This window comes from Varanus komodoensis, unplaced genomic scaffold, assembly GCF_004798865.1.
Source record: "Varanus komodoensis strain SLA01 unplaced genomic scaffold, ASM479886v1 scaffold38, whole genome shotgun sequence".
NCBI lineage: Eukaryota > Metazoa > Chordata > Lepidosauria > Squamata > Varanidae > Varanus > Varanus komodoensis.
The window spans coordinates 8,014,453-8,029,638 of NW_025335909.1; the positions used below are offsets into that span (position 1 = coordinate 8,014,453).

At 56.4% G+C, this 15,186-nt stretch overlaps 1 protein-coding gene across 1 annotated transcript in view; it reads left to right on the plus strand.

Moving 5' to 3' along the window:
• CUX2 (cut like homeobox 2) overlaps positions 1-15,186 on the plus strand; it is a 117,072-nt gene extending 101,886 nt beyond the window's left edge. Inside the window, exons 12-22 of the mRNA XM_044440953.1 lie at positions 765-823; positions 1,702-1,750; positions 2,348-2,447; positions 4,022-4,666; positions 5,400-5,501; positions 8,397-9,181; positions 10,326-10,485; positions 10,978-11,250; positions 12,219-12,407; positions 13,444-13,717; positions 14,323-15,186. Of these exons, the coding sequence (XP_044296888.1) occupies positions 765-823; positions 1,702-1,750; positions 2,348-2,447; positions 4,022-4,666; positions 5,400-5,501; positions 8,397-9,181; positions 10,326-10,485; positions 10,978-11,250; positions 12,219-12,407; positions 13,444-13,717; positions 14,323-15,106 (3,420 nt within the window). The 3' untranslated portion in view covers positions 15,107-15,186. The remainder of the gene's footprint in view (positions 1-764; positions 824-1,701; positions 1,751-2,347; positions 2,448-4,021; positions 4,667-5,399; positions 5,502-8,396; positions 9,182-10,325; positions 10,486-10,977; positions 11,251-12,218; positions 12,408-13,443; positions 13,718-14,322) is intronic.

Here is a 15,186-nt window from a genome sequence, read left to right on the forward strand (position 1 = left end):
CGCCCCCCCCCCCTCCCCCCCCCCCCGCCCTCCCCCCCTCCCCCCCCCCCCGCCCTCCCCCCGCCCCCCCTGCCCTCCCCTCCCCTACCCGCCCCTCCCCTCCCCTCCCCTCTGAGATTTGAATAAGTTTTCCCCGTGCTTGTCTGTCTGCTTACCATACTGGTGTCCCTCTGTTTTTCCTTCCAAGGAGCTCGAGGCAGTTTACATAATTCTCCTCCTCCTCCTCTCTGTCGTATCCTCACAACAACCCTGTGAGGTAAATTGGGCCGTAAGTCTGTGACTGGCCCAGCGTTACCCTGTGAGCTGTACAACGGAGCAGGGACTCGAACCCACGTCGCCTGAATCCCCGCCCCACACGCGTAACCACTACAGCACACTGGCTCTCGGGCAAATTAGTCAAAAGGCTTTTTCATCAACTTTAACCAACTGTATTTTGTCAAATAACTAAATCTCAGTTAATCTAGAATTGTCAGAGACGAACAGTGGCAGTTATGCCACAGAGGGACAACTTGCGGGCCTCCAGATGTTTTGGCCTCAACCTCTGGCCACGCTGACCGGACATGATGGGACTCGTAGGCCAAAACATCTGGAGGCCTCAAGTCCAACCCCTGGGTTAGTTCCAATTTGTTTGGGGCAAGGATGCCATGCCTAACATTTAAACTTCCCTTTAGCAGAACTAATGGTGTGGTGGATTCTGCTCATCATTGCTGTCAAAGGTTAGTTTCAGGCCATAAACGTGCACTTTTTTATGTATATTCCTCTAGAAACTGGAAGAAAAGCTACGCGCGCAATCGGATTACGAGGAGATCAAGACAGAACTGAGGTAAGGCCCTCGCTCCGGCCGGCAGCATGTGCCGTCTCCATGCACCGCGTGGCCTCCAGCGCACCAGCGCCATCCGGACAGCGCCACCTGCTTTGGATGCCCCCCCTCCCCTCAAGGTCCTGGGTGCCTCCGGTTCCTTCTTCATCCCCTGCCACGCTGGCTGGCTGTGCATTTCTCAGCCCCGCTGCCAGGAGCAGCAGGGCGAGCGCATCCAGCTGCTCTTGCAGCTTGCAGGTTTGGAGATCCATCTGCAATGCCACGGAGGTCGCAAGCAGACACGTCCCCCAGCCAAGACGTCACATCGCATCGCGTTGATGGCCGCCGAACGAGGGGACGTTTCTCTGCCCTTGCCCCGCCAGTCCTGGCCGTGGTTTCCAAACTTCCCCCTCCTCCAGTTGCCTGTTCCTTCCCATGCCGCTCGCTCACATGCCCACACCAAGACTTCGGACAGCCACGGCCCCCGCGGCATTTCCGGGGCTTCCCACTGCCTGCACCTCCGTCGTACTGGGCTCGCTGCAGCCGGTTGGTGGCACAAGGACAGGAACAAGGAAGAATAGCCCAGGACGGGGAGGTGGTGCCGAGCGGACGGCTCCTGAGCAAAACAACCTCTTCTCCCGCACCTGCATCTGCCGAATTCCAATGGTCGGCTACTGCCAGTGGCTCTAAGAGGAGGCCTTTTCCCCTGCTGCTGCGTGGCCAAATTTTGGCAGGGTGCCAGTTGTTAGGAGTGCCGGCACCCAGGGTGCAGAGCCCCAGTGCAGCCCCCTGCCCCTTAGAAGTTACCCCCCACCCCCAGTTTAGATCCTGCCTTGGGGAACCGGGGCCTGAGAGCTGCTCGCATGAACTCCATCAATAACCCCGACCTTTTCTCCTTGCAGCATCTTAAAAGCGATGAAGCTGGCTTCCGCTAACTGTAGTCTGCCCCAGGTAAGCGCCACAGCAGGTGGAACTGAGAGCGCAGGGCCGACTGAATTGCTTTAACATTTGGAAAATGCTTTGGAACGGCAGCTGTTTTGGAATGCTCCTGCAAGCGGTTTTCAGGAGCCAGACGGGGTGCCTGGCCTCTTTTAGCCCACAAGTTGACCAAGGCACTAATAGCACTGATAAAAACAATAAACAAGCAGGAGGAAATACTCTTGTCAGGGCCTAAATGTATTCAAGCTCAACACATTTTGAAAGACATCAGTTCTTGGGGCGATCTAAAACCTGCAGAAGGAAATTCACTCGCTTCCTTATTACCAGGAAGATTTCCAGATAGACAGTGGCAGTCAGCTTTTGAGGTCGTCTAAATCAAAATGGGTGCTGTGTGATTTAAGGTAATACCGTTTGTATTAATCATAAAATATTTAATTGGCTTTATATTGCAGTTGTATGTTTTAATGGCTGTTGCTGCCTCAGGCTTTGAGTAGGGAAAGGTCCTGAACAGAAGTTTTAAAATGAATGAATTTTAGGAACTGCTGAAACATTTCCCTTCCCTTCCCTTTGTGATTGACACACATATATATATATTTGGGATTTTTTTAGAGTATATCAAAACCCACTGATGCATTGCTTCTGGGAAAGGACTCTTTCTTCTCATCTCAGAAATACCTTACGGAAAAACCCAGCCTCGTACCCAGTACTGGTAGGTTGGGAACAAAAGAGGGGTGCTTGAAAATGACTCTTTTTTTTTTTTGCAAAGGATGGTCGTAGAGGTTTTTTTTTTTTTTCATGCGGCAAAGGGAGCTTTCCCAGAAGTGCTTTACCAAATATCCATCCGATTTGTGATTCTACGGCCCTTATTGCAAGCGAGAGAGCGAGCTCCCATTTCAACATGGAGGAGAACGTTTGCAGCGCAGTTCAAGGGGCCGATTGCAACCTGTCACTTGTGGGCGGCTTACTCTGGAGACCGCCTTGGTGTGTTGTGGGGCGTATGCGACCTCCTCCGCCCCACTGAGTTCTCCAGCGAAAGCTGCGCTCCACGTACCGTCCTGTTACTGGCCCTGAGGCCGCAGAAGGCCATCCCTGGAAGCTCCCCCGCTGCGCCTCCCTTCTGGCCGTCCGGAAGAACCTCCTGCTCAATGATGGGGGGAAAGTGAAACACATGGGAAGGCCCCACCAGAGGTTCGGCCCCGGCCCCCCGAGGCATTTTGCCGCCTGGGGCAGAGGGGCAACGGGTGTGCCACCCTTCGGGAAGGAGCCTGGCACGCAAGGCCAGCCCGAGTTGCTTGGCACCGAGAGCAGAGACTCGCACGATGCTCTCCCTGCCCGGACACGCTCAGAAGCTTCGGGGATCATCCCCTTCGATGACCCCCGAAGTCCGCCAGCCACGTCGCTCTCCTTGACGGGAGGACAAGCCCTTTGGTAGAACGATGCAAAGGGCAGACTGAGCCTCGGGCAATAGGACATTTTATTCCACGTTTTCAAATATAACTGGCGGGTAAGGTGGTGCTTTTAATAGAGTTAATAATGGTCCGATCTTTAAAAAACCCTTTGTTGTGAGCTGCCTTGAATGGCAAGAAAAACACGACAGAAGGATTGTAAATCAATTTTTAAAACTCCTAGGGAATGTACCACTATGAGGATATCCCAATTCTTTGGTGCAGTATGGAGCATTTTCATGCAAATCCACAACTCTGAAGGACCCCTATCAGGATCTTGTCTCCCTCCGTAACCCTTCTTGGGCCATGACTAGGAAGGATGCGCCTGCTCCATGCGGCCCTGCCTCCTCCTGAGCTGCTTCCATTCCAGCTGGTTGTTACAAGGATGTTGTGACTGTAAGAACGGGTGCCTGGCTTTGCTTGTTTTCCTCTGCCCTCCTCAGTCCAATATCCTTTTGCATCATCTCCTGTCTTTGGAGAGACTGTCTTGCTTGTTATTGATCTATGTAAGCCGCTGTAGGGGACTTTTCATCAACTGAAGAGTAGGTTAAAATTGCTTTAAATGAAGACGTAAATATAAACAACTGAGAGTGCAATCAGAAAAAAAGAACTATAACTTTTTATAAGTTGTAAGACTTCTTTCTGTCTAAACATGCCTGGGATTGCGAATAAACTATTAGGGTCTTGCCCAAGAAAATATTGGGGAGTTCCTTTGAGGGCAGGTGACTGAAAAACGGACTTCCCAGAAGCTTTCCAAATGGCATCTGAATAACGTTTAGAGACTTGCGGAGAAGCTATAGTTGGTGTTTGTACCTCTCCCTTTCTCTTTGATCTCTAGAGGAGGAACCCTCGGAGGACGAATCAGGGAAGGATTCCATGGGCACAGACCAGTCCTACCCTTCCCCACAGCAGCTCTCACACACGCCTAGGGAAGAGTCCACCTCCTCATCTCTCATCCAGCCCCTGCTGGGCCCCACCATGGCCCAGGACGTACCAAGGACTTTCTCGCTGTCCCCCTTCCCCAGCTTGAGCGCTGCCGAACGGATACCATTAGACTCCCTCCTCCCCAAGCAGATGGGGCCCCCCGCGTACAAGAGCGAGGCGTTCCCCCCCACCTTCTACGCCGCCAAAGGGGCCGGGTTATCAGGCAATCCTGGCCAGGCTGCCGCCGCCAACGAGGTGAGCCCGCCAAGCGACCAGTCGGAGGGCAGCAGCTCCGGCTCGGCGGAAGAGGAGAAGCTGGACACGGCCGAGATCGCCTTCCAAGTGAAAGAGCAGCTCCTGAAGCACAACATTGGCCAGCGCGTCTTCGGCCATTACGTCCTGGGCCTTTCTCAGGGCTCCGTCAGCGAGATCCTGGCTCGGCCGAAGCCTTGGCGCAAGCTCACGGTCAAGGGGAAAGAGCCGTTTATCAAGATGAAGCAGTTCCTCTCCGACGAGCAGAACGTCTTAGCTCTGCGGACGATTCAGGTGCGCCAGAGAGGTGAGTGGCCCCGGCGATCAGTTGGCGCGCAGGCGTGCTTTTGCCGTCCCTTTGGGCCCAGCGGGAGCTGCCTGGGCCGCCTGAGCGCAGTTCTGTTCGGGTGGCCAGAGGAGTGAAGCTCGGGCTCACCGCGAGGCTCCGAGTATCAGCTCCGTGCTTATTTCAATTTGCACTTGCATCTGTGTGCATAAGTAGACAGGGAAATTGTGTAAAAGGACAACAGCTGAAGGGGAACTCTAATTTGTGCAACTTTCCCTCATAAACTAAAGCATGAAGAGGTCTCTTTCCCAAAGTACAGATAGCAGAGGTAACGACACCCCTGAGCCCCCCGGTGGCCTCCACGCTGCGGCTCCCTCCGCCCTGCCACGTCGCTTCGGAAAGGGCCACGCCTCCGTGGCCGAGCAGCCGCTCTCGGGGTCCATCCCCAGCCACTGCCAGTTCGGGGAAGCTGGTGGGATCCGTGGACCATTCCCAGGACTCCGCCCCCGTCCGGCCCGAGCGCGGGTTGGCCTTCGCCGGCCTGATCCCCATCGGTCCCCTCTGTGCAGAACCGCTCAGCCAGAGCCTTGGTTCCTTTCCCCTTCGGCGAACAGTAAATGGGGGGAGGCGTGCCTTTGCGCAGAGGCTCCTGCAAGCAGCTGAGGGCTGGCCTGGGCCAACGCTCGCTGGGCGTCCCGTGGGTTACAAAAGAGGAGGCGAGTGACCGCCTGCGCGATTGTGCTTCTTCGACCAGGCAGCATCACGCCGAGGATCCGGACGCCAGAAACCGGCTCCGACGACGCCATCAAGAGCATCCTGGAGCAAGCCAAGAAAGAGATTGAGTCCCAGAAAGGAGGTGAGGGGCCCGACGGGCCATGTGCGCCGCCTTCGGTTGTGTCCTGAGTTTCGGAGCTCACCCAAGAATCAGAGGCGCCCTTTTGTGCCCAGGCAGCTTGGGGGAACTCTGGGTAAGCGAACGGCCGATCGGCCTCTCGGCGAGGCGAGGCTGCCCAAGACAGGGCCTTTTCAATGGAGCTGCATTAAGCAATCCCCTCCAGTGCAGCTTTGGGCAGTTTGTAAAATGGTTCTGCAGCTGGCGACCGACTGCTTTTAGAGAAAGCTGAAAGGGGTTTGAAAGAGGCTTCATCCCTTTGGTGCATGTGCAGACACCTCCCGTCTCCCCTTTGCTGCAGATCAAGTAAACTGAGCAGGGTTTAGCGACAGTAGACAGACTGTGCAGCCTCTTTACCAGAAGGAAAAGTGAGGCAAACATATATAACATGGGAAGCGATTTCTCTTTTAAATGCTCTTTGGAGTTCTCTGAATGTGAACTGTGACCCATCAGCTTGGGAATGCAAAATGAGTAACTCAGCTTTGCTTTGTCAGTTTAAATTAGACTCTCTTATGCTGCCCTCTAGTGGTTTTTATGCAGCAATTTCACAAGGTGTCAGCGTCGTCTTTGGCAAACCAAATATTCTCTCTGCAAAAGGACCATATTGTCCCGTAAAGAGTACCTCGGACTTGGAATTTGAGGGAGCCTCACCTGGAATACGCCGTTGTCCTCTTTCCTTTTGGCTTCTGGCTGTCTGTGTATTTAAAATACCTTTCGTCTGTTTTTTAGGCTCAGTCTTCACAGGGCAGCTTCCAACCCCTCAGATTTAACCATAAAGCACCATAAAACAGCGGTTACATTCACGATAAAGTGACAAAACCGCAGTATCGAGAGCGCTGGCCTACAGCACGGCACAGCAACCAGGCAATCCATGCTCTAGTTTGCAAGTAATTCAGCACCAAAGCAAGCCACCCGCATGATAGCATCCTTTCGAGAAAAACTGTGCATCAACCAGTGGGGTGGAAAATCCACCAAAAAGTTACAGTGGGTCGTGCCTCGCCAAGCCCGGGACCTCTGCAGAGCGTTCCGACCCTTCCTGCCCATGGGCCTCACACGTAAATGAACCGATCCCACACCATGGGCAGGTTGGCAGGGTCACGAAGGGCCTTGGAGTAACTTGGTCCCAAATGCCTAGACTCTAGAGCTTTAACAATCCGTTCTGGCACTTTGGATCGGTACGACGCTGTCTGGCTTCTCCCCACATCCCTCAGGCTGGTGGACCGTGTCCCACCCAAGGGCTTCTTGCCTGGTTGGTTTAAAAGGGACTGAAGTCCCCATCTTTTGTTTCGAAGTAAATGTGGCCAATATCTATATTCTGAGGGTGTTCTGTTTGCCAGACAGGTAGTCTGGAGGCCGAAGTATATTTTTTTGTCACGCATAAGCCCACAAAAGCCTTCCGTTGGAGGGTCCAGCTTCATCGCCAACTTGATGCAGTCAAGCAGAAGGGGCTTATTTATTATTTTTACAGATGCAGCCTGATTAAAGAAATGTCAATCGATCGGTCATAAGAGGGTTAGTCAATTAAGAGATGAATCTACTAATTGGATTAAATATGGTAAAAACAAAATTTCCTAAGCAGCGAGCAGAATTCCTTTATTTTTAAATTATGTGGTCTGTGTGTCATATGTCATCGTAGAAGAGGGACTGGATCCCATGGGAGAGAAGGTTTTGGAATGCTTCTTTGACCATAGTGCAATTCCTGTCTGCTGGTTTTTTTTAATGGGCCCATTTAAAAAACATTAACTCTGCTGTTTAGTTAATCGGGGCATAGTTTAGTTGATTAGAAGTTTTTTTAAAAATTGATTAAGCCATGTAGGGCACAATCCTGTGGGGATGCCCTCTGGACTTGGAGTACCGCAGGCAGGCCTGGCAGGGCAGCGGGGGTGTCCCTGGGCTCCCTCCCCTTTGCAAAACAGCCGCACGGCTAGTAGGGGCAGTTTAACGTGCGATGCTTGGGGGTGGGAGGGATGGAGGCGAACGGTCCCCCGAGATCCGTTGCATCCTGGGAGCGCTGAGCTCCTTCCTGCCCTGCTTGCAGAAGACCCACCAAAGGCCCTTCTTCAAGGCCGGTTTTGCAGCTCCAGAAAAGTGTCGGGTGTGACTCTCTCTGTTCTGGCCCGGAGGGTCAAGGGGGCATCTGAGCTCCAAGGCCACATCGAGGTCATGTGTGATTTTTGATCATGAGGCTTCGTAAAGGACCGTGTGGTTGCTGTGCCCACCAGCTGGAGATGACAGGCAGTTGCTTTATTTCCTCTTACATTTCTCGGATGTTACACACAAAATCAAAGCGCCCTGAAGTTCTCCTGTGGCGTGTGTCCTTTGCACACCAAATGACCACCACATCCATTCAATCCATCCCGATTCCGGGTTGTAGCACAATAAGGTTTGGAAAAAGTCTAAGAGAGGCGAGCACATCAACAGGGCACTGTATATCAGTATGGACACAGATAGGGACAGAACTGCTGCCATCTCCCTCCCTCCCTCCCTCCCTCCCTCCCTCCCTTTTTTAAAGAATGCCTCCATTTAAAATTTTATAGAGTGTCAGAAATACCAGTATCTTGCCAGCGGGTCAATATTTAATCAGCTTTGCTCTGATGCAGAAGACAACCTGATGCCTTCCAGTTGCTTGGGACTAGAATTCCCATAATCCCTGAATGTTAACCACCCTGTCTGGGGCTTATGGGAGATGGAGTCCAAAACTTGGGAGGGCACCAATTTGCCAGTTTGCATCAGGAAGCACGATCTGGGTATCGGGAGGCGTGGAGGAAGTGCCCAGATAAACGGCTGTTGAGGTAACTCAGCTGAACCCCAGCTGCCTCCCGGTTGCCACCTTCATCCGTGTTTTTGGCAACCCCGCAGGGGACACCAAGAGCTCCACGGTGACCCAGGCGGTCACCAACGGCACCGGCACCAGCAACTCGGAAGATGCCATCAAGAGCATCCTGGAGCAGGCCCGCCGGGAGATGCAAGCGCAGCAGCAGGCCCTGATGGAGATCGAGTCGGGCAGCAGTGCTGGCCGGCCCGCCGCCACGGCGCCCGCAGAGCGCTCCACCTTGGCCACCGTCAGCCAGAACATCGTCCAGGCCTACATCAAGCAGGAGGAAGGGATGCTGGGCCCGAGCCCCGGCACCAGCGCAGCCCCGCCCCCCCTGACCGTGCTTTCTCCGGCCGCCTTCGTGCAGAGCATCATCCGGAAGGTCAAGTCCGAGATCGGGGATGCCAGCTCCTACTTCGACCAGCACTGGGCCTCGGAGAGGAGCCTGCTCAGCCGCCCGTACACCTCGGTGTCGCCCTCGCTCTCCTCCTCCTCCAGCTACTCCAGCATGGCCAACGGCCGCTTGTGGCCGCGGGGGGAGCCCGGCGACCCCGCGCTGAACGAGGAGGACCTCCCCACCTCCGAGGACGAGCCCCACCGGGCGCCGGAGGTCAAGCCGGAGGTGGCTGGCGCTGAGGCCCAGCCCGCGGGGCGCCTCTCGTACTACCCGTCCTACGTGCCAAGGACTCTCAAGCCCACTGTCCCGCCCCTGACGCCGGAGCAGTACGAGATGTACATGTACAGGGAAGTGGACACCATGGAGCTGACGCGGCAGGTCAAGGAGAAGCTGGCCAAGAACGGGATCTGCCAGCGCATTTTTGGGGAGAAGGTAGCTCGGCAGCGGATACGGACCGTGGGGCTGGCCGGAGAGTGTCAGAGAGACTGTGTGTGAGCGTGCGTGGGGTGGAGCGTGCGTGTGTGCGACTGATGGGCAGCCAGTAGGTCTCCAGATGTTTGGGACGCCAGCTTCCCGAAGGCCCTCCCACAGGGCCAGCGGTCAGGAAGGCTAGCTGTGGAGGTGAAACTGTTTGCCTACTTTCTGCCTCCACTGGTGTATACGAGAAACAGAATGCTGTCAAGCGACAGGAAGGGACAGTTCCGCTGCTGGGGGGGAGTGCTTGCTTCTTGTTCGCTAAGGTTGCCACTTCGAGGAGCAGAGGCCTTCTCTGGTACCGAAACGTCGCAAGCCTCAGTGCAGGCAGAGCAGTGGGGGAACCGTCACCCCTTTAATCTCTTCCCATGTGGCATAAAACGCAGCAGCACTGAAAGAACTGCGCAGCGGCAAATCTGCTTCATCCCCCCCATTCCCCCTCCCACTTTTGCTGTTCTTGTCCCCCAGAATCGCCAGCCTTCATCTTGTTCACCGCTGGCTCCCTTCCACCTCCGATGACCCCCGTCCTCAACCCCCCCAGCATGTCCTCAGAGTCGCCACTGGCTCTGCTTTCTCCACGGAAGAATTTTGCCAGACCCTGTGTGGCATTTTCGGGGTCATAATTACAATGCCCCGCAAATCCCTCAGCATTTTGGTTGGGCCTCCTCCTCTTCCTCCTCCTCATGAAAGACTTTTGATTTTAGCTGAGCCTTCTCAGGTCATAATTACATTATCCCCCAAGCCCCTCAGGGTTTTAGGGCACGTCCCCTCCTCGGGAGGCATTCTGCACCACACGGCCTTCTCGGGGTTGGCCCCACGTTCTGCTCTTTGTGTTTTTGTCCTCCGCCAGAAGGACCCCTCGGAAGTTTAGCTGGGCCTTCTCAGGCCATAACTCGGTGGCCCAGCCGAGCAGGAGAGCCCCGCGTCCCACTCTGGGGCACGGGGGCTTCCCCCCGCAGCCCCCCAGCATGGTGGGCAGGCTCCCTGGGCACCACAGTCCCCTCGGGGCAGCGGGCGTTCCCGGTCAGGCAGCCCCTCGGCCGGCCATGGGGCCTCAGGCCGTGGCACTGCTGACGCGGGCCCTGTGTGGCTTCCCTTGCAGGTGCTGGGCCTGTCGCAAGGGAGCGTGAGCGACATGCTGTCCAGGCCCAAGCCGTGGAGCAAGCTGACACAGAAGGGGCGCGAGCCGTTCATCCGGATGCAGCTCTGGCTCACGGACCAGCTGGGCCACGGCATCGCCCCCCAGGCGGGCGCCCCGCATGGTAGGCTCCCCCCGCGGGGCTCCCTCGGGCCAGGCTTGGCGGCTGCTTCTCCGGGCAGGCCCGCCGTCCCCCCGCCCTGCCGTGCAGGCACATTTCCAAGCCTCGGGGAAGGCCGCAGCGACCCGCTGTCCAGTTCCTCTCCTTGCGCGTTCCCCCAAGGCCGGGTGCACGTGTGCCTGACATCTCGTGCCAAACGGTTCATCCTTAGGAGCGTGTGCACTGCAATGTTGGAAGCCCATAAATTGATAACCCGGGTGCGCTGTGGTTAGTTTTGGCATGTGCATTCCTTGCCTGCACATCGGGTCGCTTGTGTTTTCATGAGTTTCAGCTCCGCTTGCAAAAGACCGGCATTCCACTTCTCTTTATTTACATCCATTTATTTGTCCAAGAAACGTTTGCAGCACGTTTCCACTGCCGCAACCTCACAGCTTGATGCTTGGTTCCCCCCAGTTTCCTCCTCACCACTCTCCCAACATTTTGTCTTGCTTGCAGCCAGTCCGGGGGAGGCCCAGTCTTCCCCTTCCCCGCCCCCCAGCCCCTCAGAGCAAGAGAAGAGCCCCCCGGAGCCCCTGAGCCTGGCTCTGGAGAGCAGCAAAGAGAACCAGCAGCCGGAAAGCAGGCCCAGCTCCTCGCTCAGTGGGAAGCTGTGTCCCAGCAATGGGCAGGCACCCGTGGGCATTCAGGAGATCGTGGCCATGTCGCCGGAGCTGGACACGTACTCCATCACGAAGAAGGTCAAGGAGGTGCTCACCGACAACAACCTCGGTACGGATGCAGCCCGGCAGCACACGGCTCGGGAGGGAACGAGGGCGAGCAAGCTGCAACCCTCCCGTTAACTTTATCTGGCACTGGGATGTGTTTTGTACTCTCAAAGCCTCCTGGTGGCAGCTTCCCCTCAGTCACTTTAGTGCCGTGGAGGCCAATGAAAAACGGAGAGGAAGCGGACGGTGTGGGTGGGGCGGGAGACGGGGGGGGGGTGCAGCGCATCTCTTGCAACAGGGACGGTGCCTCCTCCGCTGAGCTCACGAGTCGTTTTTGTGTCTCTGTGGCACAATACCCCAGGGCTCCTACTCTAATTAGACCAGGGACTGAAGGCATCCCATGAATGCACGGAAACAGATCATGTTTCAGCAGTTGGAAAACTGAGCTGAGGATCTCAGCTTAAAGCGCACGCACAGACACACTTCCAGGCTTTAGGAACAGGACAGGTTGCCTCTGGGTTATGAAGGGCTGAATAAGGTGCGTAAGGGGCTTTTCAGTGGTCTGTGCACTTCACCATCTCTCCCCATTAAATGCAAATCCAGCATAAATTATGCAAAAGAAGGGAGCACTTGCATCGTTGCCTAATGTATGCAGATGGCCGAGGTTCTTTTTCTTGGCATGCTTTCTGGATTGTCTGGGTGCAACACGTGAATTGTCTTGAGCATAGGGCACACGCCTCTGTGATTATAAGCCAGAATGCGGAAGACGATGGCTGTAGTTATTCATTTGAAGTCTTTCCATGCCGTCCAAATACTAAAGTCTCTCATGGACCACTGAAGAAATGGGGAGCAGCTCCAGCTGGGCAGGGCACCAAAGGCTGCTCTCGCTCCAAGACGGCCTCCCCCAGCCTGGTGCTCTCCAGATGTGTCGGCCAACATCTTGTCTCACCCCAAAGCATCACGGGCTCGCGCGATCCCTTCGCTTGGAAAGGGCCGTCGTGCGCTCACCTGCCCGTTTGTCTCTCCCGCCAGGCCAGCGGCTCTTCGGCGAGAGCATCCTGGGTCTGACCCAGGGCTCCGTCTCAGATCTTCTTTCCAGGCCGAAGCCCTGGCACAAGCTGAGCCTCAAAGGGAGGGAGCCCTTTGTCCGCATGCAGCTCTGGCTGAACGATCCGCACAATGTGGACAAGCTCCGGGACATGAAGAAGCTGGAGAAGAAAGGTGAGCGCCACCAGCCGCTTTTGCCCCACGTCGGAGCGCTCTGGCTCTTGCGGGGTTGCCAGGAGCTGCCCCACCTGGACTGTCCGTGTGGGACGTCACAAGGCGTGCAGGAGCCAGGCCTGTGAGAGGTGCAAACTTCTGCAGCGTGGAGCCGCCTTTGGACTGAATGGGAAACGCGGAAAAGGGCTGAGCATGCATGAAAGACTGGCCTTTTCCGTATCCCTTGCCAGAAATGTGCATGGCATAAACGGGGCCTTGATCCACAAAAGCCAGGTGTGCGATTTGTGAACACAGCCGTTGCCTAGTTTGCCGACAAGCTCCTGTCCAAGCAAGAGTGTCAGCCTTGCAAAGGACTGATGGGCTTTATGATCCGCGTGGCCCTGGGTGGCTCCGCAGCAGCCCGGGTGCCAAAAGGAGGCAAACCCCCTGCTTCTCTCCCGTTCTGCGGAAGAGGCTTCCGTGCGCAGCAGCTTGTTTTTTCATGTGTCGGGGTAGCTTTAAAGGTGGTTGCTGCCTTTGGGACACCCCGTCATTGCCACGAATGCACCTTTTGCTTCTGACTATGAAAATCGCAAATACCTTGCATCCCAAGAAAGCTCGTTAGGTATCCTTGGACCTCTGCCGCTTCCCCACTGTGTCTTGCGCAGGGCAGCCCCAGAGACAAGCGTGGTAGAGTCTCCCCTGGGGACCAAGACCCCCACACAAGAGCCTCCTGGCCCCGCGTCTCCTCCTCCCCAGGGCCAGCTGCCCGCCCCCCTGCTTTCTGGTGGCAGGAAGGGCCGCAGGCACCGCCTTCTTGCTCTCTGCCAACAGGCAAATGCGCGATGACGGGGAAGGGGACTGGGCACCTGAGCAACTGGGGGCAGCGATGAGGGAGAGGTAGCCATGTGCAAGGAGGGGACCTGCGCAGGGTGTCTCGCCCGTGGAGCTGCACCGGGTCACCTCCTCTGTTTTGGAAGCAGAAGATGCTTGGTGAATTCAGAATGCAGGGACAGGGCCCGTTCTCTCTTTATTCTGTCTGTCTGTCTGTCTCCAGCCTACCTGAAGCGTCGCTATGGGCTGATCAACACCGGCTCAGACAGCGAGTCCCCCAACGCTCACTCCGAATGCCCAAGCCCTGGCCTCCAGTCCCAGGACCTCGGCCTCCTACAGATCAAGAAGCCGAGGGTCGTCTTGGCTCCCGAAGAGAAGGAGGCCCTGAAAAGGGCTTATCAGCTGGAGCCGTACCCGTCTCAGCAGACCATCGAGCTGCTTTCCTTCCAGCTGAACCTCAAGACCAACACCGTGATCAACTGGTTCCATAACTACAGGTACAAGATGGGCCCATTCATAGCCACCCCCCCACCCCCACCCCACTCCCTGCCAGCTTGCACCTGCCAGGCAGACGGTTCACCACCCCAGAACCTGGCCAGGACATCTCCAATTATATTATATTGTTTTTATATTGTTATTATTTATTTATTGTTGTGAGCCGCCCCAAGGCTTCAGTGAATGGGGCGGCATAGAAGGTTTTTTAATTAATTAATAAACCTATGGGAAGCTTGGTGTGAAATACTGACAATTAAAGAAGGGGGTGCCCTTTAATGCGACCGCTCGACCCACGCGCCGTGGAAGGCAGTCACAGAGGTCAAGACGGGCTGTGCTACTGGAGGCTGCATCGTTTACAGGGCTTTGCAGTCGCAAGAACCCGTGGAGGACGTCTCTGCCGTTCCTACTCGGTGGCAAAGCGTTCTGTCTGAGGAGGGGGGCAGGGAGAGGGTGGCTTGGACCGACGTGACTCGAGCCCCAGATCTGCTCGGCCTGATTCCGGTGTCCTGTCCTCCGGGCGGCGCTCCCTATCAGTCCTACTCAGGCTGCAGACGCTGCCCCTTCTCAGTGACTTTCTCTCTCTCTCACTGGCCCTTCCCTCTGACAGGTCCCGGATGCGCCGGGAGATGCTGGTGGAAGGGGCGCAGGACGACACCGACCCCGAGCAGAGTGCGACGCCCGCCGGCAGCGGGCTCAAGGACCCACAGCCGCTCCAGAGTCCCGACTCGGAGGGGGAAGACCGGAAGCCCACCTTCCGAGATGCCGGGTGCCAAGGCGGAGGAGGGTCTCCTGTCAGGATCAAGGAGGAGCAGCTGGAGGCGGGTGAGGAGCATGCGCCTCACAGGGACCCTGCTGGCCCGGACGGGGAGGCCGACGCTCCGCCGGGGCCCGGCCTCAAGGAAGAGCAGGTGGAGACCACCTGTGCCACCAGCCCACCCGAGGCGCCCAGCCTCACCTGGGGCACAGCCCCCCATAGCAAAACACACCTGTCCGGGGCTCCTGAATACTCCTCTTTGCATCACCCCATGGACTCGGAGAGTGGCGAGCGGCCCCACCCCGACCCCACCAGCTTTAAGTCCACGTCCGAGTCTTCCCGGTGCAGCTTGGAGGTCTCCCTGAACTCCCCATCCGCAGCCTCGTCTCCGGGCCTCATGATGTCCGTCTCTCCCGTTCCCTCCTCCTCGGCCCCCATCTCCCCGTTGCCCGTGAGCAGCGCCCCTGCCCACGTGCAGAGCTTGAGTCCTCCCACAGAAACTGTCGCTCTGCCCCCCAGTGCCAAACTGAGTACAAACATTCAGCGACGGCATGAGAAGATGGCCAACCTGAACAGTATCATCCACAGGCTGGAGAGAGCGGCCAACCGAGAAGAGCCCCTGGAGTGGGAATTCTGAGGGGCCAAGCAGAGCATACAGCCGCCCAGATTGTCTTGCCCAGGTTCTAAGCTCCGTGGAACATGCGGAAGAAGCAGGGA